This window comes from Cordyceps javanica, chromosome 1 (assembly GCF_051103115.1).
Source record: "Cordyceps javanica chromosome 1, complete sequence".
Lineage (NCBI taxonomy): Eukaryota > Fungi > Ascomycota > Sordariomycetes > Hypocreales > Cordycipitaceae > Cordyceps > Cordyceps javanica.
Genome location: NC_139295.1, coordinates 3,248,797 through 3,274,205, shown reverse-complemented (window position 1 = coordinate 3,274,205; position 25,409 = coordinate 3,248,797). Strand labels below are relative to the sequence as shown.

The 25,409-nt window shown below is 52.5% G+C and overlaps 14 protein-coding genes across 14 annotated transcripts; 6 read left to right on the top strand and 8 right to left on the bottom strand.

Annotated features, from left to right (window-relative positions):
* Window positions 1–470: 470 nt before the first annotated feature.
* Window positions 471–1,818, top strand: V2A60_000984 (protein-arginine omega-N methyltransferase HMT1; the record flags this gene model as incomplete). Its single annotated transcript, XM_083252350.1, has 6 exons — window positions 471–553; window positions 613–626; window positions 688–707; window positions 774–883; window positions 946–1,277; window positions 1,340–1,818. 6 exons carry the CDS (start codon window positions 471–473, stop codon window positions 1,816–1,818), a joined length of 1,038 nt encoding a protein of 345 aa, XP_083108476.1.
* Window positions 1,819–2,168: 350 nt separating this feature from the next.
* V2A60_000983 (crossover junction endonuclease MUS81) lies at window positions 2,169–3,905 on the bottom strand (the record flags this gene model as incomplete). The annotated part of the gene is made up of 1 exon (XM_083252349.1): window positions 2,169–3,905. One exon carries the CDS (start codon window positions 3,903–3,905, stop codon window positions 2,169–2,171), a length of 1,737 nt encoding a protein of 578 aa, XP_083108475.1.
* A 482-nt stretch (window positions 3,906–4,387) lies between these two features.
* Window positions 4,388–5,132, bottom strand: V2A60_000982 (riboflavin synthase; the record flags this gene model as incomplete). The annotated part of the gene is made up of 2 exons (XM_083252348.1): window positions 4,388–5,049; window positions 5,102–5,132. 2 exons carry the CDS (start codon window positions 5,130–5,132, stop codon window positions 4,388–4,390), a joined length of 693 nt encoding a protein of 230 aa, XP_083108474.1.
* Window positions 5,133–5,407: 275 nt separating this feature from the next.
* Window positions 5,408–6,526, top strand: V2A60_000981 (ACL4 family protein; the record flags this gene model as incomplete). Its single annotated transcript, XM_083252347.1, has 1 exon — window positions 5,408–6,526. The coding sequence occupies one exon, from the start codon at window positions 5,408–5,410 to the stop codon at window positions 6,524–6,526; it is 1,119 nt and encodes a 372-aa protein (XP_083108473.1).
* Window positions 6,527–6,785: 259 nt separating this feature from the next.
* Window positions 6,786–7,540, bottom strand: V2A60_000980 (RWD domain-containing protein; the record flags this gene model as incomplete). The annotated part of the gene is made up of 2 exons (XM_083252346.1): window positions 6,786–7,411; window positions 7,474–7,540. The coding sequence occupies 2 exons, from the start codon at window positions 7,538–7,540 to the stop codon at window positions 6,786–6,788; spliced, it is 693 nt and encodes a 230-aa protein (XP_083108472.1).
* Window positions 7,541–8,711: 1,171 nt separating this feature from the next.
* V2A60_000979 (TauD/TfdA family dioxygenase) lies at window positions 8,712–9,999 on the bottom strand (the record flags this gene model as incomplete). Its single annotated transcript, XM_083252345.1, has 2 exons — window positions 8,712–9,739; window positions 9,903–9,999. 2 exons carry the CDS (start codon window positions 9,997–9,999, stop codon window positions 8,712–8,714), a joined length of 1,125 nt encoding a protein of 374 aa, XP_083108471.1.
* Window positions 10,000–10,563: 564 nt separating this feature from the next.
* Window positions 10,564–10,992, bottom strand: V2A60_000978 (uncharacterized protein; the record flags this gene model as incomplete). The annotated part of the gene is made up of 1 exon (XM_083252344.1): window positions 10,564–10,992. One exon carries the CDS (start codon window positions 10,990–10,992, stop codon window positions 10,564–10,566), a length of 429 nt encoding a protein of 142 aa, XP_083108470.1.
* Window positions 10,993–14,521: 3,529 nt separating this feature from the next.
* On the top strand, window positions 14,522–16,642 carry V2A60_000977 (armadillo-type protein; the record flags this gene model as incomplete). Its single annotated transcript, XM_083252343.1, has 2 exons — window positions 14,522–14,759; window positions 14,814–16,642. The coding sequence occupies 2 exons, from the start codon at window positions 14,522–14,524 to the stop codon at window positions 16,640–16,642; spliced, it is 2,067 nt and encodes a 688-aa protein (XP_083108469.1).
* A 1,461-nt stretch (window positions 16,643–18,103) lies between these two features.
* On the top strand, window positions 18,104–19,143 carry V2A60_000976 (uncharacterized protein; the record flags this gene model as incomplete). Its single annotated transcript, XM_083252342.1, has 2 exons — window positions 18,104–18,767; window positions 18,848–19,143. 2 exons carry the CDS (start codon window positions 18,104–18,106, stop codon window positions 19,141–19,143), a joined length of 960 nt encoding a protein of 319 aa, XP_083108468.1.
* A 404-nt stretch (window positions 19,144–19,547) lies between these two features.
* V2A60_000975 (HRDC-like protein) lies at window positions 19,548–20,140 on the bottom strand (the record flags this gene model as incomplete). The annotated part of the gene is made up of 2 exons (XM_083252341.1): window positions 19,548–19,863; window positions 19,974–20,140. 2 exons carry the CDS (start codon window positions 20,138–20,140, stop codon window positions 19,548–19,550), a joined length of 483 nt encoding a protein of 160 aa, XP_083108467.1.
* Window positions 20,141–20,755: 615 nt separating this feature from the next.
* V2A60_000974 (TRAPP subunit TRS23) lies at window positions 20,756–21,323 on the top strand (the record flags this gene model as incomplete). Its single annotated transcript, XM_083252340.1, has 3 exons — window positions 20,756–20,778; window positions 20,809–20,934; window positions 20,987–21,323. 3 exons carry the CDS (start codon window positions 20,756–20,758, stop codon window positions 21,321–21,323), a joined length of 486 nt encoding a protein of 161 aa, XP_083108466.1.
* Window positions 21,324–21,470: 147 nt separating this feature from the next.
* V2A60_000973 (proteasome regulatory particle base subunit RPN10) lies at window positions 21,471–22,370 on the bottom strand (the record flags this gene model as incomplete). The annotated part of the gene is made up of 2 exons (XM_083252339.1): window positions 21,471–22,025; window positions 22,080–22,370. 2 exons carry the CDS (start codon window positions 22,368–22,370, stop codon window positions 21,471–21,473), a joined length of 846 nt encoding a protein of 281 aa, XP_083108465.1.
* Window positions 22,371–22,821: 451 nt separating this feature from the next.
* V2A60_000972 (Borealin N terminal-domain-containing protein) lies at window positions 22,822–23,972 on the top strand (the record flags this gene model as incomplete). Its single annotated transcript, XM_083252338.1, has 3 exons — window positions 22,822–23,008; window positions 23,057–23,315; window positions 23,366–23,972. The coding sequence occupies 3 exons, from the start codon at window positions 22,822–22,824 to the stop codon at window positions 23,970–23,972; spliced, it is 1,053 nt and encodes a 350-aa protein (XP_083108464.1).
* Window positions 23,973–24,217: 245 nt separating this feature from the next.
* On the bottom strand, window positions 24,218–25,140 carry V2A60_000971 (translation initiation factor SUI1; the record flags this gene model as incomplete). The annotated part of the gene is made up of 5 exons (XM_083252337.1): window positions 24,218–24,418; window positions 24,497–24,714; window positions 24,807–24,894; window positions 24,983–25,002; window positions 25,074–25,140. The coding sequence occupies 5 exons, from the start codon at window positions 25,138–25,140 to the stop codon at window positions 24,218–24,220; spliced, it is 594 nt and encodes a 197-aa protein (XP_083108463.1).
* Between the last annotated feature and the right edge of the window lie 269 nt (window positions 25,141–25,409).

Here is a 25,409-nt window from a genome sequence, read left to right as displayed (position 1 = left end):
GCGGCGAGGCCGGCTAGAAAAGTCCCTGAATCGAACGGGAAAAAAAACTTGCATCGTCCCGAAAAAAAAGGCATGTCTACCAGGAAGAATAGGGCGGCAATATGCACAAAAGAATATTCAAACGCTTAGACAAAACTTGACAAGTAATCTGCTATGAGAAAATCTAAGAAATCTAAACATAAACAAGCATATTACCAGCACTAGAAAATGTAGAACAGAATGTTTTCCCAGATTGGGACCTGAGGCGGGGCAATCAAGGTGGGGTTTCTGTGTTGTCGCCCTGCGCCAGGCGGTGACTTTGATAAATTATTTTCTGCCCGCAAAACAGAGCAACTTGCATCCAACACCCCGCCGCTGTACCGCTGTGTCCCTTTTGAAAGTTTCCGTTCGAGACGTTTGTGATTCACTCCGCTGTGCAAAGCTGCTGTATTCGCCTTGTTTGAAACTCTTTCCCGTACCGAGCCGCTACAATGAGCTCCGACAAGATGGAGGTTGAGCTCGCCGAGCAGAACCTAAAGTCCATGGAGCACAGCGAGCAGCACTACTTCAAAAGGTATGTCCATTCTGGCCGCGCAAATCTCGAAAGAAATCATGCTAATAGATACCCGGCAGCTACGACCACCATGGTATGAGTTGATCGCTGACATCTTGTGCAACCACACCCGCTAACCCGCTCGCGCAAAACAGGCATCCACGAGGAGATGCTGGTATGTAGCCCTCCTACACGTGCCCGGTCACATTGCAACCAAGACGTGGCTAACAACCGCTGGCAGAAAGATGAAGTTCGCACCCGATCCTACATGAACTCCATCATCCAGAACAAGCACCTCTTCAAGGACAAGGTCGTTCTCGATGTCGGCTGCGGCACTGCCATCCTCTCCATGTGAGTCCTCACCGAGCCGCCGCTGTCTCTCGCGCGCGACGACGCGTACTAAGCCGGCGCAGGTTCGCCGCCAAGGCTGGCGCCAAACACGTTATTGGCGTCGACATGTCGACCATCATCTTCAAGGCCCGCGAGATTGTCGCCGCCAACGGCCTGTCCGACAAGATCACCCTCATCCAGGGCAAGATGGAGGAGATCAAGCTGCCCTTCCCCAAGGTGGACATTATCATTTCCGAATGGATGGGCTACTTCCTCCTCTACGAATCTATGCTTGACACTGTCCTCTACGCCCGCGATACCTACCTCGAGAAAGATGGTCTCATCTTCCCCGACAAGGCCACCATTTTCTTTGCTGGCATCGAGGATGGCGACTACAAGGAGGAGAAGATTGGATGTAAGCTACATGTTACTCCTCCGTCCACCCCTGCATGTGAACCAAAGTCTGACATCTAGCAGTTTGGGACAATGTCTATGGTTTCGACTATACCGCCATGAAGAAGACGGCGCTTTCTGAGCCTCTGGTCGACACTGTGGACGTCAAGACGGTCGTCACGGACCCCACCGCCGTCCTCACCTTGGATCTGTATACCTGCACCGTCGCCGACCTTGCCTTTGAGACTGCCTTCAACCTCACCGTCAAGCGCGACGACTTCATCCACGCCTTCGTCTCGTGGTTCGACATTGACTTTACCGCCTGCCACAAACCCATTCGCTTCTCCACCGGCCCGCACACCAAGTACACCCACTGGAAACAGACCGTCTTCTACCTCAAAGACGTCCTCACCGCCCAAGAGGGCGAGGAGATTCAGTGCAACGTCAAGGTCAAGCCCAACAGCAAGAACCGCCGCGATCTCGACATTGACATTGCGTACAACTTCCAAAGCAACGACAACAAGCGCTCAGCCCAGGCCGTGTGCGACTACCGCATGAGCTAAGCGAATGACAGAATGACTTTTTTATGTTACGAGAAGAGGAAGAAGAAGAGACTTGCCATCATTACCGGTTCAAAAAAAAAGTGAGGGATTCTTATATTGTCGCGACCCCATTCTGAATAGGCGCGGAGTGGCCCCGGCTCGCAGTACTGGAAACGTCAAGGGTAGAAAACTAGAGGCGCATGGATGATGATCTTTTTTTTTTAATTTATTACATCTTGTTGGGACGGGATTGACCACAACAGGTGCCGCATGTGTGCGCGATGCAGAGTTTAGAAAAATACATCTGTTTCAACATGCAATTCGTTTCATCTTGCAGGACTGTAGACATGCGAGTGGTCATCAACACTGTCTCAGGCATAGTCGCCCCAGACTTCAGCGATGCTCTGGCTGAGACTTTTGCTAAACTTCTTCTTCCCTACGAGATGGCCGAGCTCGGTAAAGACCAAGTCTGCCTTTCGCTTCCTGCCCGTCTCGCCCGGGCCGCAGCGGCGGTACGCGTCGACAAACGCATACGGCGTCTTCCACTTGCGCTGAATCTCGAGCGCGCGCTCACCCGTCACGCGCCGCGTGGTCATGAGCATTTTGAGATAGACATCCTTGAGCGTCATGGTTTCCGACTTGGACGCCAGCGACGCAAAGGCCGCGTACGTGATGTAGTAGTGGACCTCGGGTTCCTTGGCCCGCAGGTGCGTGAGGAGGGGCATGTAGTTTTGCGCCGTGAGGACCTTGGTCGGGATGACGTGCAGCGGCTTGCGTTCGTATCTGGACTTGAGCATCTGCGTCATGCGCGCGAGGTACTTGATCGTGTCATCCATTTTCGCCGTGCGCTTCACAAAGTACCCGTTGACGACCTGTGTCGACGCAATGGCCGACTGCACGGCCTCTTCGTAGCGGCTGTACGAGGCGGCGTCCATAGCAATCTCCTCGATAATGTACACTACGCGTGTGGCACCGGACCGCTTCAGCCGGAACTTTTGCTCGTGGAATCGGCCGTCCTTGATGCTGCCAATCAGATCGTCTAGGCGCTTCCTCTCCACGATCCAGTCCAGGGCAATCTCGTCGCCTTCCGCCCCATGGCGAGTCAGGAGCGACGCGTCGTTGCACTTGGCGATCCACTGGGCGTCACCGACTTCGAGGTTGCGCATAATGGCCTTGACGCCCTGCTTGGCGAGCTCCTCTTGCATATAGTCCCGATCCGTTTTGGCGCGAACTTCACGCACGTCGAGAAGGAGGTGCACAGTGAAAGAACCGGGTGCGAGCCGTACAGGCGAGAATTCTGGGATAGAGCTATTATCAACTATCTGCGGGCCATCTGCCACCGTGTCGCGGACGAGTCGTTGAGCTTCGGATATGATGGTTAGCTCTGGCGAGAGTGATGGTGTTCGCTCTGCTGGAGGCGGTAGCGGAGGGATATCTCCCGTGAGGCTGTTGCTACCAGATGCTTCGGTATGCATTCCGTTGGCTCGTTTGATACGTTTCGCAACCTCCCAGCCCTCGTCTGTTAGCGCATAGCGGCGAAGAGGGCGACCTCTCTCGTAAACCATTTCTTTCTGGATCAAGGTCTTCATTGAGCTCCATGCCGTGTAAAATTTGGTGGTATCGCTTGGAGCGGTAAATGATGCGTCGCAATGCGGCTGAGCGATTTCGATGAGCTCCGTCTTGGTGAGACCGCTCGAGTCGTCCTCGGAAAGAGTGGCGAGCGCAATAATGAGGGCGTAAGGCCCGGAACGAAGAGTCGGCACGTATGCTTTTGGTGGGCGCTTCTTCTTAGGTCTGCTAATATCCTGTGGTGCATCGCCTTCCGCTTCTTGCGCGCGTTGCTTTCTCAAACGCGGATGCTCTGGCATGGGCACGCCGTTTTCTTGACAGTGCTTTTTGAGGTTATCTTCCAACCGCTCGCAAAGCTTGGGACCAAAGCCTTTGAGCTGCTGGAGCTCTGAGGGATGCTGGAATGTGAGGGGGCATGCCTTCAAAGCATCATAGGCGCGCTTATAGGTCGTGATCCCTTTGGAATTGCGCTCCCTAGCTAGATCAAGCCATTCTTTGACCCAGCCAAGAAGTTGGGGATTGGCACAGTCCTCATCCATCGTGCTGACTTGAACGGTGTTTCAATTTCTGATTATAGGAGTTTCTTAGAGTATGCGCCATAAGTTTCAAGTATAGAGCAAAGGTCTCGCCTTCCTCACTAAAAAGCGCATAGCGACCAGCGCGCATTTTCTGATTGCTGGATGATGCTTGTTACGGGACGCGTGTGGAGCGTTCTGTAGCGCCAAGTATACGCGCATTCACGTGAGCTTGTGCTCTGAACCTGTAACGAAAAAGGGTCCTTTACAAATTTAAATACATGATCTCGATTTTGGAAACAGTTTGTAGTTCTACAGCCGGTGAACATAATTTTGGTACATTTTCTTCCTATTTCAGTTTCCTACTGTTGTAGCTACTATGCATATCATCAGTCGTATCACTCACTAGCTTCGTCCTACGGCCGGCCCGCTAACAGCTTAGAGAGGTGTTGTCTCATTGCATCACAGTTAGTCTAGAATGTCCATATGAGCTTCCTTGTCCCGGTCTATTGTTTCAACTTGCTGGCGACAATCTTCTCTACAATCTTCTCGAGCAGTGGTATAGATTCACCCTCACCAGAGCCGAGGATACCCGCCAGCGACTTTTCGGCATATTTGGCCATCATGTCGACCTCGATATTGACACTGTCACCAGCAGCCTTCTGGCTCAACACAACCTTTTCTTGAGAGTAGGAGATGAGCATAATTTGGAACCAGCCTTCTTTGTCATTGACCTGGGTCACGGTCAAGCTGGTGCCGTCAATGGCAATGAAGCCCTTGTAGACAATGTAGCGCAGCATATCGCGGTTCTTGGGCTGGAAGCGAAAGGTGATGGCGTTGCCATCCTGTTCGGCGAGCAGAATTTCGGCAATTGTGTCGACATGGCCCTGCACAAAGTGGCCACCCATGCGGGTATCGGCACGAACGGCAGGCTCCAGATTCACGCGGCTATTTTCGGACAGACCACCAAGGTTGGTGATCCGCAGGGTCTCGGGAGCAACCCCGACGTTAAAGTGGTTGTCCTTGAAGGATGTCACGGTCAAACAGACGCCGTTCACGGCGATGGAGTCGCCATCCCGGCAGTCCTTGAGTAGAGATGAACCGGGCGCAATCGTAATGGTCATCTCAGCACTCCCAGTGGCGGCATCTTTGTCCAGGCGTGTGATAACTACATCACAGTTAGTCATGCGCTAATAAAGCCTGTGAATGAGGGGTCATACGGCCGATGTCTTCGACGATACCGGTGAACATGGTGACAGGTGAGTTGACTTCAAGATGGACAGTTCAAATATGGATGAAGAAGTAACCGAACGAATGGTTTGAATTTTATATCAATTATACCTCGGTTCGTCCGGCTTGTTCGAATGGGATAGGTGAAGGAAGCCCCGCGACCTTTCTGGTATAGGTCCGCTTATCGATTAGCACCACCCAAAAATTTTAGCCCAATGCTCCAACTGAGGGGACCAAGATGAGCTCGTCTCTCTTTTGCGCAACACCTTTGATTTTTCGCAATAGTTCTTTTCAAAATGGCGCCGAGTCGACCCGAGCGGAAGGAGAAGCCTGACGCAGGCTCTCTTCTTGACGACGCCGAGACTCTTTTTGAAGTCGGGAATATCGAAGAAGCCATTGGCCTCGCCGACAAGGCCTTGACGACAACCGGCGAAGGGGGCGATTTTGAGCTTCGCGCCGTCAACCTCCTCGCTCTGCTACATATCGAGGACGGCGAGGTGGACGAGGCCCGGTCATTCTTTGAGAGAGCGGCGAGCATCGACAAAAATGGTGATTTGGACGAAAAAGTTGGCGGCGGCCCCGAAAAGTTTCTGTTCCTTGCCGAGCTCAGCGAAGAGGGCGGCCAGGATACTGTCAAGTGGTTCGACCGCGGTGCCGTGGCGCTGCGCAAGCAGATCCAAACCCTCGACGCCATTAGCAACAAGACCCCCGAGCAAGAGGACGCATACAAAGAGAAGCAGAAGAAGCTAGGCGGCGTACTCTGCGCCGTCGCCGAGGTTTACATGACGGATCTGTCGTGGGAGGAAGACGCCGAGCAGAGGTGCGAGGCGCTCATTACAGAGGCCATGATGATCGCTCCAGGTTCGTCTGAGACGTGGCAGACCGTGGCCAACGTGCGCATCTCGCAGGAGCGCAACGACGAAGCCCGCACCGCCCTCAAGCGCAGCTTGGAGCTGTGGCAGGATCTCGCCCCCGAAGACCCTGCCGTGCCCGACTTCCCGACCCGCATTGCCCTGGCTCGTCTGCTTCTGGAGACGGAGATGATGGAGGATGCGCTCGTCGTTCTCGAACGCCTCGTCACCGACGACGATGAGAGCATCGAGGCTTGGTATCTCGGCGGGTGGGCGCTGTACCTGGCTGGTGAAAAGCTTCGCGGTGCCAAGGGTAGCGCCAACGGCGTAGACCCCTCGGAGGACCTCAAAGTGACTTGGAAATCGTCACGACGCTGGCTGGCCCAGTGTCTGAAGCTTTTCGAGGCCCAAGAGTACGAAGATGAGAGGCTGGGTGAGCATGCTGTCGAACTGGTGCTGAGTATAAATAAGGAAATCGGCGAGCCCGAGGAGGGCGAGGATGAGTGGGACGTTGCAAGTGATGACGAGGACGATGAGGAAGAGGATGAAGAAATGGAAGGTTGACGACAAAGGGGAGAACTTGGACATGACAATAAAGGGCTCGGATACACAAAAGGACACACTAGGACTTGATTGCGCATTTAGACGGCGTTGAGGCAGCCTTTTATAATGATACAATACTTGGCTTTAATAACGAGCAAGAATGTAGTCAAAGACTGCGTGAACTTCTGGTCATGCACATGTGATGCATACCACGCCCCTCGAATCTGCAAGCGTCAACTTTTGTTTTACGATTTTTTGCTATTTCATTTTTGTGCTTCATCTATGCCGCCTCAACGGTCAGTTTCTCCATTTCTTCCGCGGGGGCATCATCGTCCTCGTCGCCTTCGTCAACCTTGCCGGCCAGGCCACGCTCCCACAGCTGACGGCCCGTGAGCTTGACAGGTTCCTTGACCTTGGCCTTCTTCAGCTCCGCCAGCCTCTCCTCCTCCTCGCGCGCGCGCTGCTCCTCCTGCTCGCGGAGGAAGCCCTCGCGCCACCGGAGAAACGTCTCCGGGTTCACTGGCGTGCCCTGGAATTTCTTGTTCTCCTCCCGCTCGGCGGCCGCGCGCCGCTCCTCGTCGGCCCGGGCCACGGCGTCCTTGCGCTCCTGCACCAGCTGCTCCGCGGCGTCCTTGAGGCTGGACACGATGGTGAAGACCATGGCCATGCCCATGTTCTCCTGGATCGTCTCCTCGACGCTGGCGAGGAGATGCTCGCGGTCGTCGCCCGTGTCAAAGTATTCGGTGGCGCCTCCGTCGGGGGCGGCCATGATCTCGAGGCCGGGCGCCACGTCCGGGTACTCCTCCGGATAGCGGACAGCGAGGAGAAATTTTGGAGGCTCCTCATCTTCGGGATAGTCGGGGATATCTAGTGCGATGGAGATTCTGAATTCCGTCTCCGAGACATCTGCGAAGAGTTAGGATTGCTTGCAGTGGGGGATGGGTCGTCGTCGTCTGAGGTTGTCGCACCTGTGATTTCTTCCGGGAAAATGGAGTCGAGCACCTCTCGCTCCTCAACCTGCTCTTCGCGACCCATGATGTAGAATCGGTAACCCAAACAGCGAATGGTGCGTCACGCTCTCAAGTGAATTTGCCCCTCCATCGCAAGGTCTAAAGTGGGTAGGCTGGTAGGTTGGTTATTGCCCATGTCGCTGTCGGCGCATCCGTTTTCTAATTCGCCCTCCCGTCTTGTGAATTACATATAGTTACTTAATTTATTATTAAGCCTAGTTATATTTAACGAAGGCTAATTTTATATAAAGAAGTCTCTAATAATTTTCTATATTATTTTAAGGTCAAGGTAAGGTTTACCTTGATTCCTCTTACTCTAAGATAGAGCTTTTTACCCTTATTTATATATTTACTGTTTTTAGGGCTTTACCCTAAATTTTTTTTCTTTATAATATAAGCTTATAGATGGGTCTTATAAAACTTATATTACTAACTCACTTACTTACTGACCCTACTTATACTTGCTGGTGTTTTTTTAATAGTGTAAGGAAGTGCCCTGTAGTGCCCTAGGTGGCTCTGGCAGGCTTCCGCTATGTGCCAGAGAGTGTAGATACGGCGTATTATTACCCTGGGTAACCGCAGTCCCTGCGATCCTTTTCCGATCTTTTGCTAGGTGGCGTAGGGGGACAGGGCAGTCCTTACAAATAGATACACGGATTTACTTAAGTAGAAGTCCTACATACTTAGGCCATAGAGCCTCGTTAGAGTATAAATATTAATCAAGAGGTTTTTTAAAACTAGCTTAGAGTATGTACCGGTACCGGTATTCTTAGTCACGCCGTAACATAATGCTGCGTGATAAAACTAACATGTGCTGTCGCCCGTTGTGAAGTAAATGACCCCATCAACAGGGTCCCTCACACAACCTCGCACTATAGCTGCATAATAAATGGTACGAGGCCACCAATCTGATCTTGTGAGGTAAAATTCACTGCCGCACTGCTATCAGCCGCCCGTTGACATCGCGTCGCCTTCCGATCTCTCCACTCTCTCTTAGAGTATAACAGGCTCTTTTTTTTTTAAGAATAAGCTAGAATACTCTAAGCCTTGAATACCGCACTGATGCCTAAATAAGCTTCTTCACAGTCCGAGTCTTAGCGACCAAATGTGGGAAGCCTGCTGCATGCCGATCTGGTATTCAGCGCAAGAAAGAGATCTTTGGTGTTTATACTGGCATCTCTCTTTGCCTCTCTGCCTTATGCGAGTACATGCTGTGGTCCTGTTGGCAACTTGCTGCCAGCAATGTTGCACTGTCGGAATATTCGCACCTCATCCTCTGCAAATGCGCCAACCACAGAGTGAAGAAGACCACGGTTGTGGAAGATGACGAAATCACCCTCCTCCCAGTCATGCGCGTAGACCAGGTCAGGTGCAATGCCTGGTCGCTGAAGACGGTGAATCCTGTCCCTTACCTGCTCTAGGTCCTCGAGGACAGAGCCGTCCTGGAGGTGCAGCTTGCGAATAGCAGCCGGATGAACCTGCAAGGCGAGCTTTCCCGTCACCGGGTTGGTCCAGCACAGGGGCAGAATCTGCACCTTGTCCCACTCCACAGGCGGCAGATCGGACAGAGCAAGCTCCTTGCCCTCTGAGACGAGCCCGAGACCATCGGAGCGGGACTTTGCTTGGGACATCCAGATGTACGGGTGCGGCGCGTACTCGACTCTGGTCGTGCGAGCAAATTCCTGGTCCTCGGGCGACAGGTTGTCGTACATGCTGTAGCCAGACACAAAGGCCGTGGTGCCTAGCGGGACGGTCTTCTCATCGCCGCTGCCGTCGTCGTAGCGTACGGTTTGGTGGCGACCGCCGGGCACCCGGACAGCCATCAGCGTGGTGGCGACGGGTGGCGCCAAGCCGTACAGCGCAGCATCAATGTGCCATCTGTAGAACCGGGTTGCCACTAGATCATCTTGGTCCGGGATGACAGTGGCGTGAAAACTTCGGTGGTGCGGGTGCTTGAGATGGATGTTTTTTAATCCCTCGTACTCCTTCACGAAGCCATTCCCAATGACTTGAACCTGCGGCTGGTGCGGAATGGTCTTGAGGTCTGGGTGCAGCACCGATCGCTTGGCGTCGATTGTCTTGCCGTGTCCGTAGCGGCCGACAGCTTCGGGGTCAAAGGCGTTGGTGATTTCATACTGCGCTCTGGCGGAGACGTGGCCCTGGTTCTTGATCACGAGCACCTGGTGGGTGAAGAGAGCATGGCGGATCACGTCAAAATCGCCATCTACAGGACGCTTGATGTCAGCGGCTTCCGATGGCAGTGCCTGCCGAGTAAACGAGCACGATAGTAGGGTTGAGCTTACCAAAGGAGGTTACCGATTCGACGGGTATTCTCCCAACAGTTTTTGTGTCGAGCCCATCGACTCATCAGATTGCTGAATGCTCACCTCGCAGGTTGTCAATGTCTACATTAGAGACCTCGGCACCAAAGTTGACATTTGACCCGGGCGTCGGCGGGAACGGCTGAACAGTTGCATGCGACATGTTGTAGGAATTGAATGAAGAGTAAGTTGAACGGGAGGGGATTACTGGAACTGGCGAGAGGTCTGATTATGTAGGACTCTGTGTCACCTTGTGATTGGTGTGTCGCTTTGCTTTCAACCTCAAGATAATCGCCCTATAACCAAGTTGGTAGGTGATTTCTTATCGTATTCCTGGCTGGACCAATCCTCGATTCTGTTGGCTCGATTCTTCCGACCCTCTTTTTGGACCCGTCTCTTTTTTGTAAGGACGCAGCGTCCGATAACCCCAAGGTCTATCTCTGAAAACGGTAATGTGCCCCGCAATGTGTATCATCATCAAACTCATCTCAATGGATACAAGCTACGCTCAGCTTGCGGATAAGCTGGCCGCCAGATTGAGGCAGGCCACGGGCTTAGCTGGTCAGACACCGTTGTCAGCAGAGTTGTGCGGGAACTTTTCGCAGCTCCCGATCGCTCCGCTAACCATCGTCAACGGCTCCAGTCTTACACCGGCGTCGATACTGACTTCAACTATATGGCTCAGCTAAACCGCTTGCCGTAGCATCTACTAAATTTTCGTTGTTTTTCATATTGTCACGCTGCTGGTCTCGTCACTCCTGGTCTGAGAGCGGAGGAATTGGAGCAGAGCGAAGGAGTCGTCGGTCTCCCCATTGATGGCAGTTGATGGCCCTAGTCTGTGGTAGAAGGGGTAGTCAAAACATGGCGGAAAGAACCCGGCATACTCCCAGTCGATGATCGCTTTGATTTTGAGAGATTTGGGGTCGACGATCACATTTGGCTGCGATAAATCGTTGTGACAGAAAACGTAGTCGTCAGTAGCAGAAGGCTGCAGATTCCATCTGGTAGTTTCTGCAAGCTTTAGAACTCGATACGGGGGGATCACAATTCCTGAGGGGCCTCCAAGCCTGGATGACCGTAGAGTCCTGAGTTTAGCCCTATGGCGCTCAAGCTCCTCAAACACAATAGGCTTCTGCTCTTCCGAGAGATCAGCCATGCTGATGCCATCCACGAACTCAGTTATAAGATAGTATGCATCATCATCTAGAAAATGGCAATACACGGTCGGTACAGGACTATCAGTATGTTGACGGATAAATTGCAGTGACTCGGCTTCGTTCATGATGCGTTCTCTGCCAAGTGGAGGAATGTGAAGCCCTCGATACCCAGTCCGGTATTCCCTCGGTCGTAGACTTCTCTTGATGAACACCGGACCCCGCTGATAGTATTTTCTTTCAAATATTGTGGCTATGCAGCCTTCTTCTTCGACGTTGGAGGCGGACATGGAGGGAGATGCCTGGGCTCAATGTGCTGGATGTGCTGGAGAAAGGTGAGAATGCTATGGTAAAGGACAGTTGGCGGCTTTATCCTATGGGTGACAAGGAGGGTAGGCAAACTCCCCCGCCTTCTGCCACAACAGGCAGCTTGCGACTGATCATAATACACGTGCCAAAACTACGCCCGAATGTCCTGCTACGGGCTGACCCAAGGACCTACAACTAGGGACTTTAATCGTGTCACGTTGAAGCGGGGCTTGAGCATACCAATGTGAATAGATAGACTCAATAGCGCATACGAATCAGAGAGACGGAATGGCACAACAGGATAAGTATAATTACTGTTCCTTGAGGTATTACAAACGAGAATTCTAACAAAGGGAAAAGATACTTATTTGTAGGCGTAGACCCTACCTAAATTGATGTACCCCTGACCTACTCCATGATAAATAGGGGTAACAGGCCAGGTCACAAAATTATTATAACCTTGTGCCCGCACTTTTCTCATCCCTCTTATTTGATAGCCTCTTTCTACCTATTAGACCTGGGAAGGTCGCCAGAATTGCCCAGCTCGTGGCTGGAAGGTCAATACTGACGAGCCTCTGACTACGTCAAAAGTTAACAGAAAAGCCTTGACTGAGTTGGGGTGCCAACGGACATGATAGTCGAATCAAATCAAATCAAATCAAAGCTTCATTGCTGGCCGAGCGTCACTGTGTCTTTAAGGGTTGGTGAAAGCCGTGGCAAAGAGATATTTACGCAGCACTCTTTGGCCACAGCACGACTTTTGGCCACAACACAAATTTTTGCCACAATGCCAGAGCAGCAATACACCATAATACACCATGCTAGCTAATGTCGCCATATTATGGCAAGTCTTTGGCGCGCGCAAGCTCTTCAGATTTACATTTTTTTTTGGCCCAGAGGTGAAGCTACCCATCAGACGTTCTAGCTACAACACGACCTTCGGTCACAACATGACCTTCGGCTACAATAAGACTTTGGTCATGACATGATTTTTAGTCACACATCTAGCATTTTCTGCATGGCATATAACCCGTAAATCGAGCACCGTTCAGCCGCATTCAAGACAAGTGAATAAATCGTCCCGCGGAAACCTGTTTCAGTGAGTGCAACTGACCTGGCAATCGCCTCAACTCACAGCGCGGGCATCGCGCGACGGCGTATTCGCCTTGACACGTCCCCGAAGAACTTATGGCTGGCAGTGCGGCTTCGAGTTAAGGATTACGCATGGCTTTGCTGATGCGATAGAATGGAACTTTGTGGTGGAAAAAACATGGGGCAAATACTATTTTGCGCAATAGTCGTGCAGACTCAACCGGCCGGTAACCAACACAAATCAGATTGCAGGCCTGACTGTATCCCATCGACTTGGGGGATTTTAGGGCCTCCCATGATATTTATGAACTTTCTCTGCACTCAAACAGGTCTATGCGTATCAAGTCGAACTGCGTAAGCTATTTTGGCGCATGCATATACGGACAATTTGAGCTGTGAAAAGCGCCAACAAGCTCGTCCACAGTATCCTCAAAATCGGGGATTGTTCGCCTTGGAACAGATGACAAGTAGGACTCATGCTTTGCGCTAACCAGGTGCACTATTACTTCACCGGCATGGGTTCTTTACTAATTATCAATTATCGTACAATGTAAACTCGTGCTGTATCGACGGCCAGCCTACTACTCGCCACCTGCACGACCAGCAGTAACATACTAGAACTTGACTGTAAAATCCCAGCTAATGATGTTGTATTTCCGACCTCCCCAGTTGAAGTCCCATTTGAACTGGCTTCTCCTGGACCAAGCGTGCTGTGGCTCAACGGTTCCGCCTTGTTGCGCACCCTCTATTCTGGCTTCGCCACTGTGGACAACCTCCCAGTCTGGGACGGGCTCGCCGCCTTCTTTTTCTTGCTTCGTAGCCGACGTTTTTTCTATCACGTTCGACGGCTCCGCTTTCTTATCTGGGCCAGAAATAAGGGTTAGCAACGGTTAGGAACGACATGAACTATAAGATGACTTCAAGTATACCTGATGCTTCCAAGTCGTTGGCCATCGTGTGACAGCTTATAGTGACGGCTTGGAGGAGTGTTTTGGGAACAAGAACTGATAGAATGCTGCCACAAATAGTAGCTATAATAGAAGCGATTGCTCTGATAGTGAGGCTATGTGTTTGGCCAACTGAGGTGTTGTTTCGACAATCTCTGGTAACGAGGTAAGGTGTCTCGCCCAGAGTCGCTTGCAGGAAATACATCATTTAGGCCGCCAGCCTTGCTATTCCGATGCGGGGTAATGTCTCGCGTCATGTGCTACAATCATGGCCTACCAACAACCACAAACTTGGGAGCTGGGAGGCGAGGTTGAGGGCTGATACGAAGTTTACTTAAATTGCCGTTAGCTGATGTGATCATTGTCGGCCAATAATGATGCTGGCTGGTATTGTCTTATATTAGTGCCAAATATTCACAGCCTAATGACAATGTAGTCCCATGCAGCTACTGGCCATATCATACACGAACCTGCCATGTGTATAGATTAAGCTGCCATCTGCATACTGTCGCGTTACTGGTCAGCAAAAGGTGGTCACCACACCAACTGGTGAAATGTTTGGGTCTTTTTATGTTTGGCACATACAGTACGCTGCCATGTGCATAAACTAAACGGCCAATTACAAATCTAGACAAACAATATGAAAAACTACTGTAAATAGTTCGTATTATAGAAAATCAAAAAGCGATATAAATTTGTCAGTATCCTACACAACCGATTCGCTAATAATGATTACAGAGTTAACCTCTTTCCGACTTAAAATTGGCCTTAGTATTGAGTCTTGTCATCAAAATCGAGATTAGGATTGTAACAATCAAAAATATCTGTCTTAATCCAAAGTCCTATTTCTCAACCATAAGTTTACCTGGTAATAGTCTATCGAGACAGTTACTTCAGGGCGGGTACCCATCGCCGGATGTACTGAGTACTACTAAAGTAATAGGTACAAACACGACTTACAGAGGGCCTCCCGCTGGAGCAGCGATGCACGGCCGTCGCGGGGTCTGGCGCACCCGTTTAGGCTTAGATAACCTTCACCGCCTGGCAGATTGGCAAAAAAATTGGAAAGTACTGCAGGCCTGCAACTTTTTGGTCTGACGCTGAGGTCCGCTGTAAAAAAAAAAAGTCCATTCTGCTACATGCCTTTCCCGCGACAATTATCTTGAAAAGCAATCATATCAGAATGGCTACCAAATCTGCCGCCGTGGGTAGCAAGAGAAAGGCTACCACGGGAGACAAGGGGAAATCAAGCGCCATGGCCAAGAAAGCCCGTCTTGATGGCAACAAAAAGACTGCGCCTGCCGACCCAGACTCGAACGACTCTGAAGACTTTTCCGATTCTGACGATGGCGGTGTCCAGCTTGCCAATAAAAAAGAGAACAAGCCTGCAGTCAAGGGCTACCAAAAGACTTTTGAACCAGGTATACCGGAACAAATTCAGTGCATTGAGGACTCTCGCTGACATCGACATTCAGGTCTATCTTCCCGCGAATCGCACGCCAAACAGAAGCAGCTTGCCGCCGAGCGCAAGGCCGCTAAGCCGCTTGCCGACGAAGTACAACGGACGAAAAAGATTTGGGAGCGACTGCGCCGAAAGTCCCACGTCCCCAAGGAAGAGCGCCAGCAGCTCGTTGCCGAGCTCTTCACCATTATCACTGGCCGCATGAAGGACTTTGTCCTCAAGCACGATGCCGTCCGCGCCGTCCAGACCGCCATCAAGTACGCCACCCCCGAGCAGCGCAAACAGATCGCCCGCGAGCTCGATGGTAGCTACGCACAATTGGCCGAGAGTCGTTACGCCAAGTTTCTCATCGGTAAACTGTTGGTGCAAAACGACGACGAGATTCGAGACCTCGTCATTCCCAACTTTTATGGCCGGGTCCGGAAACTGATCAACCATGCCGAAGCCTCGTGGATCCTGGACGATATTTACCGCACAGTTGCCACCAAACAGCAAAAGGCTTACCTGCTACGCGAGTGGTACGGTCCCGAATTTACCCTCAAAGAGCTCACCAAGGACAAGGCGGTGACGGCCGACCTCAAAGAGATTCTCGCCGACACCCCCAATAAGCGCGGACCCATCATGAAATCGCTGCTCGAGATGATCAACACACTGGTGCAGAAGCGCATGACCGGCTTCACCATGTTGCACGACGCAATGCTTCAGTACTACCTGGCTACGGAGCCCGGCTCGGAAGAATTTACAGAATTTCTGGAGCTTGTCAAGGGCGATGAAACTGGGGACTTGCTCAAGAATCTGGCTTTCACCCGCTCAGGCTCGCGGTTGGTCTGCCTTCTGCTGGCCTATGGAACCGCCAAGGACAGAAAGCAGCTGCTAAAGAACTACAAGGATACATTCATGACCATGGCCGGCGACCAATATGCCCATCTGGTCATCCTTACCGCATACGATGTTATTGACGATACCAAGCTTACTGCCAAATCCATTTTCCCCGAACTCGTTGGCGAGAAGACTGAGGAGGTCGTCGACAATATTGTCGGCGCCGTTAACAATCCACACGCTAGACTGGCTTTCATGTACCTTTTTGAGGGCTTGTCCAAGTCTCTATTCCCTCCCGGCACCACATTCGCCCAAGACCTCTTGAACGAAGTTCATGAAATTCGCAAAACAACGAGTAAAAAGGACGCCGACGCCCGCCAGCAAGAACTGGTTGCAACGCTCATCCCACATCTTCTCGAGGCGATTGCTACGGCACCGTCGGACCTCATGTCTACGGCTTTTGGCTGCCAATTCATTGCAGACGTTCTCCTATCCAACGCTGGCGACAAGGCTGCTGCCCTGGAAGCCGTTGCACAGGCTGCGAAGGGAAATCCCAGCGAAGAGGTACCAGAGGACGAGATCCAGCCTCAAACTCATATTTCCAAGACACCACATGGCGGTCGCATGCTGAAATCTCTTATTCAAGGCGGCCGTTTCGACAAGGCCGCCGGCAAAATCATTCCCCTGGAGCCCGCGCTGGGTTTCTCTAACATACTATATCCTGTGATTGCAGACTACATCATGGACTGGGCGACAGGTCCCAGCTCCTTTGTCGTGGTGGCGCTTCTCGAGGCCGGCGAGTTCAGCAACGCCGAGACTGTGAGAAAGACGCTGAAAAAGAACAAGAAGCTTCTGGACAAGGCGGCTAAGGAGCAGACGCCGGAGCAAAAGGCAGCGCAAGAGGCTAGGGAGCAGGCGGCCGAAGCGGACAAGTCAGCGGGCAAGAAGAAAAGTGCCGGCAAAAAGAAGTCGGAGCCGGCGGTAGGCAACAGCGGCAGCAAGCTGCTGCTGGAGAAGCTGTAGGAAACAGTTGACATGAAACGCAGTCGTGGCTGTGCTGCGTCTAGCGGTCGGGATTCATTGTGTATTACATGGAAAGATTTAGGCGTCCTCGATAGGAAGTTTGGTTTCATCTGTATTTACAGTACAATTGATGCATTTTTGTCTCTGCTTATTTGTTATCTGTTGGGCCGTGTGAGGTACCACGGCATCGGCGGCTGGTAGCTGGCTGACCACCCTCTCGACTTTATGCCGGCCCCGCGCTGTCTCCGTCGTTGCGTTTATACCGAAGCTGCAAAAATATGGTGTAGGTCTAGAGGCTGTCGCCATCCTTCCTTCTATGAGCCTGTAAGGGCATACTGATTGTATTTTTGGGGTTCAATATCGTGGGGTAAGGCCGGTTGTCGCGTCTGGTAATGCAAGCCCCCCCCCTACTGCGATTGCTTGCCTTCCATACCGGTGTGTCACCCTGCATACTCTAACCGCCCAGGCCTTCCGTCGATGTTCCGTGAGACCGCTGGAGATTGCATGTTTTCATGGAAGGTGATTGAGTAAGAGAAGAGAGTGAACGGCCTGACCGCGACCGGCTCCCCGAAATAGCAGCATACGTCAAGATGCGTCTTCCGTCTCGCTCGCTCGCTACCTCGCTCGCTCTAGCCCCTTTGTATGAGGCCAATCGCAGAAACGTCAGTTCCGAAAATAGGTGTCGTCCGCCCACGTTTATGAAATGGTGGGTAGAAGAAGGTGCTGTCCATGCGCTGTTGTTGTTGGTCCTGGACGTGTACGACGCGTTCCATGTGGCAGACCTTGGGCGCGCAACTGCAGGGTCGGCCGCGCAGCAAATGTAGAGAGATCTGAGGCGGTTTCTGGTTGGTTTCCCAGCATACATGAGCATGTGTGCTAGCTGCAGCCGTAGTTTGGGATCGGGTTAGGATGGCAGACACCCAGGCTGTCGGGCCGGCGCCTGCGGGACATGCAACGAAAGGGATATATGATTCTGCTGGCGGCCTACTCTCCCAATTATTCCTTCTTATCTTGTATTGTATATCAGTAGTTCAGGATGATGAGGCTTTTCAATAAAAGCTAGCATGTGAAAAGAAAAGATTGAAGCCGAGCTTGTGTCTTGCCACACTCCACAACCACTTACACGATCTCACCTCGTCCTCACTTGGTGCAACAGAGTCCAACAGCAAATTCACAGCTCCCTCGCCACGCTTGTTTCAAAACGGAACCATGGAGAGAGTGATAGCGAGACGATATACCAGCTGCCCAAACAATCAGCAGTGGCATAGTTGCCCCAACGGGCACGCAGCCTGCTGCAGCGTCAACCCTTGCAACCTCCAACACTGCCCGAACCCTCCCCCATGGAAAGATATTTCGACATCATATTCAACAGGATTCTCGTCTGCAATGAAGCGCTCATCAACCGCGTCAGCCACATCACTCACTTCAATAGCAACAACAATTTCAGCTTCAGAACCAATCATGACGCTCAGTTCGACGAGTCCGCCAGCAACTACCACGGATGCCACCGATGAGGAAACGAGCACAGAATCGTCACGAGCGTCCACCCCGACGCCATCTCCCCGCTCTCCCTTCTCCTCTCCCTCCTCCTCATTCCCTCCCAGCAAATCGCCTTCGGTATCTGACTCTGGCGTTACACACACCATCCCCAATGAGTCCACCGTCACAGTGACGAGGCATACCACCATAACCCGGCAGCTGCCCAGCACCACGACAGACTCCCCAGCGCCGCCGCCGACCACCGAGGAGGCCCAGGGCTCGACGTCGACTTTCTTATCCCCGACGCCGCCTGCTACCAACACCTCTGTCCCAAACGGGAACACAAGCCAGACGCCTGCGAGTGGCATCGACACAGGAGCCGTCATCGGCATCGCGGTGGGCGGCGTGTTTGCCGCCGCCGGCCTGCTTGTGGTCTTGCTTTGGCTGTGGAGAAGGCGCCGCGGACGCGCAGCAGCAGCAGAAGAGACGGCAGACGGGGACGAGCCCGCGCTGGTCGATAAATCGAGGTTGCATGACAGCATATTCGGCCGACGGCCGACGTCCGCCTCGCTGCCGAGGCACCCTACGCCGCGTCAGGCCTCCGAGCGAGGAGGGTACGGGTACGACCCGTTTGCACCATTCGGAGGTAAGCCAAATCATCCGGCAAACGCTTCCGGCATCCGATCCGGGTCAGGAAATCGCACTAACAGGGGAGGGGATCCCCAGGCAGGGCCGATCAACCGGCAAGGACGTTGCCAGCGCCGGAGCCCAACACGTTTGAGATGGATGGCCGCGGGATTCACGTCGCAGAACTGCCCGGTACGGCCATGACAACGGCTAATGGCCGCCTGGCCGTGGACGCCGAGAGACGAGGTACGCGGTCCGTAGGTGCGGTTAAGCAGCGCCCTAGCTCCGATCCGCGAGCAACCCTCAACTATCTGCCGCGAGTGGATGGACGGCCGGCCTACATCAACCAATGGAGCCAGTATAAGATGCTGGCTGGGGACGCTCGTACTAGATAGGTATGACGAACCAGGACAATGATGGGACGGCCGGTGCTGTGGATGAATTCATGCTTTTTTTTTTGTTCTTGTTATTTCGATATCAAAAAAATTCCTCTGCGAAACTCGCTCGCCCCTCGTTGCCATGGCCCCCCCAACTGTGAGGAAGGAATAACAGTCTAAAGTTACAGATAGTCCCATACTCTTCCCCTATTACCTGAAAAAAAAAACGCCGTTGATATTCCCTTGTCGGATTTATACCTTTTTTTTGTTGCGCCAGCACTGTGAAAGAAAAATAAAACTCCCAAAAAAAAGATTCTATGCCTCCAGCATGCTCTCGACAACCCCACTGGTCCTGTCGCGTATCTGCAAGGCACATCTTGTGCTCTGTTGTTGCGTAACCGTTTCACAAACACACAGAGCGCTTACCGGTTTTGCAGCTTGGAAATCTCCTCGAGCAGCTCCCGCAGGTCCTCGTCTTTGATCTTGTCGGTGAGCGAGGGAATGAGCGTCTTGGCCTCGTCGGCAGTTATGCAGCACAGCGATCCTAGCCACTCAGTCAGACTCGGGTGTACAATATTGAGAACAGTCGCGGCGTGGCGGTGCCCCTTACCCAGCTGGGCGCGCTCAAACTTGGCGAGGTCCTTGTGCGCGCTGAGCAGCCGCTCGACGGCCTCGACGTTTTCCTTTTGCGTGAACCGCGCAAAATGGTCGAGGTAGTTGAGCGTCTGGTTCAGCATCCTGCCGTTTCGAAATTCGAATTAGTAAAAAATAAAAATTGTCGTCAAGTCGCACAAGAAACATTCACAGTGCCCCTTTCATTTCTTTCTCGACAAGGGGTTGGCGCGTACTCGGTCTCGTTGACGTTCTTGCGGTCGTTACGACGCTTCGCGACCAGCGCGTTCAGGACGAGCGATGCCTCCGACAGCGTCAGCGTGTCGACGTTCTGGAATTCTCCGAGGTTGAGCGTTGCCGAAGCTTCCTCGGTGCCGGGAGGCGGCGGCTTTGGCCGTGACATTTTGTTCGACATGGCGTGAGATGTAGCGACGGCGTTGGGGGAAAAGAATTGGAGTGCTAGGATCAGTCGCACGCGAGCGCGCTAGGGCGAGAAAAAGCTGAACCGCGGGAGAATGGCGTCGTCGCTTCGGGTATATATATGTATTGCGTATTCAAAATTCAATAGCGCCGTGGTGGAGAGGCGCGAGGTCTGCGTGGGAAGGGTAAAAAGGTTGCGAGAAGAACGCTGAACGATTTGCTTCGATTGTTCAGCGTCCGGCGAAGTTGTCTGGGTTGAGTTTTAGTGGGGCGAGCTGCTACATAGAGCGGCCTAACAAGGCCCGTGGCGTGGCAGCGACACTGAACTTCCCCTTGCTCATCATTCATACTTATACTCCCTCGAGTGTTACGACGAAAGACCATCTTGTATACTCGGTAAAATTGGGTGACACAGTAGCATTGGGTGACACAGTACTCTCATAGAGCTGCTAGACCTCGTATTCTCACTGCGGTTGTTGCCGCAATTCGGCAACCAGCTGGAGGGGCGTGGACCGTTCATCGCTGCCTTGGAGCTAGGAGCCAACGTGAGAAAACGAAGAGTGACTCAAAGGAGAAGGCACGCTGAATACCAGAGAATATGTATGTTTTTATCTCGATAGCGTGTAGGCAGTGGTCAGCTAACCGTCATAGGACTGTGTTTGCCCTCATCATAATCAACAAGGCCGGTGGCTTAATCTACAACAAGATATTCCACGAGACGGGGCTTCAAAAAATCAGCACAAATGACTACCTCGTTCTCGCGGGTACGTTCCACGGGTGAGTGTGTTTCGGCTGCTGCACAGACGACGACATTCGCTCACGACTGCAGCGTCCACGCCATCACAGCCAGGCTCAACCCTATCAAGCCTATAGCGCCGCCTACTGCGCCGGGCGGCATCGCCAACAGGCCAGAGCCGTCGTCTGGGCTCGAGGTGCTAGAAACGGAAAACTTTCGCATGCAGTGCTTCAATACCATGACGGGGACCAAGTTCCTGCTGTTCACGGACACGACGCAGACCAACGTGGACGTCACCATCAGGAGGATATACGACCTCTACGCTGATTATGTCATGAAGAACCCGTTTTATTCGCTGGAGATGCCCGTGCGGTGTGACATTTTTGACCGCAAACTATTATCCTACATCAGAGAGATAAACAACCGTTAAAGCACGGCGCAAGCCGGAGACATGAATATAACGAATGAGCAATACTCTGAATGAATACAAGTCATTCGGAGCATGACGCTTCCAATGATGATTTTGGTTAAATCTCCCCATAGTTTCGGTCTAATGTACAGCGCCCCGTGCCCGGCATTAGGACGTATCCATCTTGTCACCGTTATCCTTGTCCTTCTTGCTTCCACTACCCTGCCCTTCCTCTGCGATGCCTTCCAGTGATGCCTTGGTGGCGGCCTCTTGCTCCTCCCGCGCGCGCTTTTCTTGTCTTGCCTTTTCTTCCTCCATACTCATGCGCAGGGCGAGCGCCAGTTCGGGCTCCAGCGCCGGGTCGAAGCCAAACTCGAACTCGTCATTGCCCTCTCCCATGCCGCCGCCGCTGCCGCTTCCGGCGTTTTCGCCGAGCAGGATAGGGCTGGATACAAGCTGGTCGCTGAGAAGCTTGCTGCTCGGTGGGATAACGACAAAGTGGGAGCCCTCGCTGCCTTTGACCTCTTCGTTAAACTTCTCGAGCTTTGTCTTCGTCTCGTCGTCGTCAAGGTCGCCGAACAGAATAAAGTCGACAGAAATGTTTCCCTTCTTCATCTTCTTGGCCAGGGTCTTGAGCTCCTTCTCGCTCTCTTCAATTGGTGAGCAAACAAAGACTATTATCCGCTGGCGTTGCGATCGGTTCTGTCGATGCTTAAGAGCGAGCTATAAAAGGTCAGAATAGCTCCAGAAATGGCCATCTGTATTGTATATACATACTGTAGCAACTTGAATGCCCGTCTTGAGATGCGATGAGCCGCCAATCTTCTTCTTTGTGCGGTGCAGACCCTCGAGGATCTTGCCATGCTCTGTCGTCAGAGTGACGAGAACTTCGGGTCCCTTGCCTCCCATACTCATAAGTCCAACAGATGACTCGGGATTTCCCTGCGTGATGCTCTGGAACAGGACACTGACGGCGTCCACTTGTGAATCGAAGCGGGTGGGCTGGTAGTCTCCATTTCGGCTGCTCTCGCTGTTGTCAACGACAACCATGACCGCCTCGAGAACCATCTTGACGGTGTATTTATGGTGGCTATGAAGTTATTTCTGCGATTCAACTGTCGTGGTTGTAGGACGGTGGTGACTGAATTGGCCGAGGATCGGTGCTGATGGCCGCAGATGGAGATAGTTGTCGAGGAAGCAATGCTAATCGCCGCCGTCGTCAGTGATGGTCAGCCTGGAGCTTAACTGAAGCCTGGTATCCGATACTTTAAAAAGTGCATAATTTGCGGGGCCTACGGTGCTTCTCCTTGTATCTCTACTTTGGCTTGCCAGCACCACCTCAGAGCTCCGCAAGCTGACATAATCCACCAAACCCGACCGTTTGTTTACTTTGGCTCTAGTAGCCACTCACAGCGCGCGACTGGCATCCAGCATCCAGCAGTACACATCTACATTGCTTTCCCAACTTTGCATATATCTCGCCACGCAACAGCGCAAGGACTTTAATTGTTTGTTTGACATGGCTCCTACAAAATCAAAGAAGCGAGTCTCTGACCAGTCTGCTGCCTCGACACGGCAGCGCGGCGTCAAGGTTCCTGTCAAAGAAGAGCCGACCACACCCACAGAGCGCAGTCCCATCAAGAAGAGACGGGCAGGCATCACACTACATCAAAAGCAGGCCTTGATTGAGAATTTGCAACTAGAGAGTATGTGCCATATCCCCGACAAGGTTTGATGTTCTTCTAATGATGTAGTTACCGAGAGGGCTAGACGGCTTCGCGCTCAGTACAACCTCCAAGCCCAGGGACTTCGGTCGCGAATAGAAATCCGCGTCAACCGAATTCCTACGGCGCTACGAAAAATGAAGATGGAGGACCTTCTTCTCAAGTACATCAATCAAGAGCAGGCCGCTCTACGGCCTCCTGTACCGGCCAAGGATGGTCCACTGTCGCGTAGCACTGCTCAGAAACAAGGCTCGCGCCCAAACACGGCCCGCAGCAACAAGCGTGTGAGGTACGTATTCTGTTATATCACCATCTCGTAAAAAACCCTAACACTGGCAGCACTGAAATTTCCGGCGGAGACAAGGAAAACGAAATCGATGGCGAAACGATGAAGAAGCGTGCTCGCGCCGCCATGCAAGACAACCCCATCCGCCCAACGCAAATCTTGTCACCGACGTCGTCCAACTCTCGGCTCGGCAACCGCGAAAACCCGGCGTCACCCACCAAGTCGTACCTCAGGCCCGGATCACCCCTCAAAGCTGGTGGTGTGCGTTCCGCCGCTTCAGCTACGACTCTGCTGTCCAACATGGTGGAAAAGGCCAAGGCCGCACGCGCTGCAAGCACCAGAAAGGTTACTACCTCGTCCACTGCCAGCTCAAGAGGTGCCGCTGCACCGCCCGCCAGCGCGGCAAAGACACGAAGAGCTGCTCCTGCAAGGCAGCAGCCTTCTCGCCCAGCCACACGCACGGGACGCCGAGTCAGTGCTCACAGTGAAACAAGCGAGGTAAGCAATGGCACCGTGGTGCGCAAGCCGGTTGCGTCAAAGGCGAGCACTGCAACTACGAAAAAGTCGGTCATAGGTAGCATTCGTAAAGGCGTTGCCAGCAGCAGAGCTACGGCGCCTACAACGAGCAGTTCTGGCAGGGTTCTTCGCAAGCGCACGTGAGGGGTCAGGATAAGGGATTGACATGATGAATCATATTCGGAGATGGGTTGAAATCGGCGTTCTTGTTTGACATTGTCTTTTTCTTGGGGCATGACATGGCGTTTTATGGAAGGAGAAGGGAACCTTTTACCTGGGAAGCACAGCCAGTTTGGTTCATTCGGGTTGGCGTCATAGCAAAATGGAACTGTTTTATGCATTGCTCTGAAGAATTTGAAATATGGATCATCATGCGTGATTTGAGTTCATCAACTGGCGGCGGCCGCCTTCTTCTTCTTCTTGTCATCCACCAGCTCAATATTGTCCTCGGGTATGTCCTTGTACTTTTCCAGGATAAACTCCTCCAGCTCATCGCTCACGTCGCCCTGCACGACAATCTCCTCGCCGCCACTAGGAACCTTTGTAACGGACGAGCCGGTGGCGAACTTTTTACCAAAGTCCTTTGCGCACTGCGCGGTGAGTTGAACAATGTCAGCCCCTAGTCATGTGTGATGGGAATGCCGAGTCAAACGAAGGTGCAAACTTACCTTCTTCAGGTCTAGGCCAAACGTCTCGAGGCCAATGACGGCCGTGACGAACTTGCGCTTATTGCGCTCGATGCGCTTGATGGTGACGACGCTCTTGGCGAGCTTGTCGGCCTGCTTGGCCTCGGCGGCCTCTGCCTTGGCCGTTTTCTTCTGTGCGTCTTTGGCGGCGCGCTTCTGCGCTTCGACCGACAAGGACGCCGTGGCGGCCTCGAGAGCCTCTTTTTCTGTGTGTGAGCAAGCAAGTTTTTTTTTTTTTTTGGCCGGGGGCTGTACTGGCTCTCCCTTTGCGTGGGCGACGGGCAAGACGAACCTGCTGACCATATCCTGTCGTACATTTCCTTCTGGTTGCTCTGCAGCCAATCCTGGCACTTCTTTACCGTGCCGCCATACTCGCAGTACTACGCATCCGCATTGTTAATATACCGACATCCCTCTTTCATGTCTACTCGAGTCTGCGGTCGGCCAAAGGGACGGGGGTTTGCGTACTTCGGGCGGCAGAGTGCAGACTGTGGAAAGCTCGTTAGATTTCGGCGCGTGACTTGCTGCGCGTAACGCTGCGCTCGTTTGGGCGACGTACCTCCGCAATATGTGACGACCCGTGCCTGGGGTTCCAGGATGGTATCTCCTTGCTCTGCGTCCGCCATTGTGTCGGTTGAGCAGGGATCTTGGTTGTTGTGTTTGGTTGCAGGTTTTGTTCACGCCGACGACACCCATCGCGGGGTAAAATCAGTTTTGGAGGGGCAGTTGTTGCGCGTGGGGCAGCCTCAATGGCAAAGTCAGACGCTGCAAACGCAAAGAATGGTCCAAAATGAATCGAAAAGCTTTTGATCCAATTCGTTACATTACTTTTATCTGTTTCATGATGACTTGTATTTTTCTGGAATTTTTTCCGTGTGATGCCAGCATGTCCTGC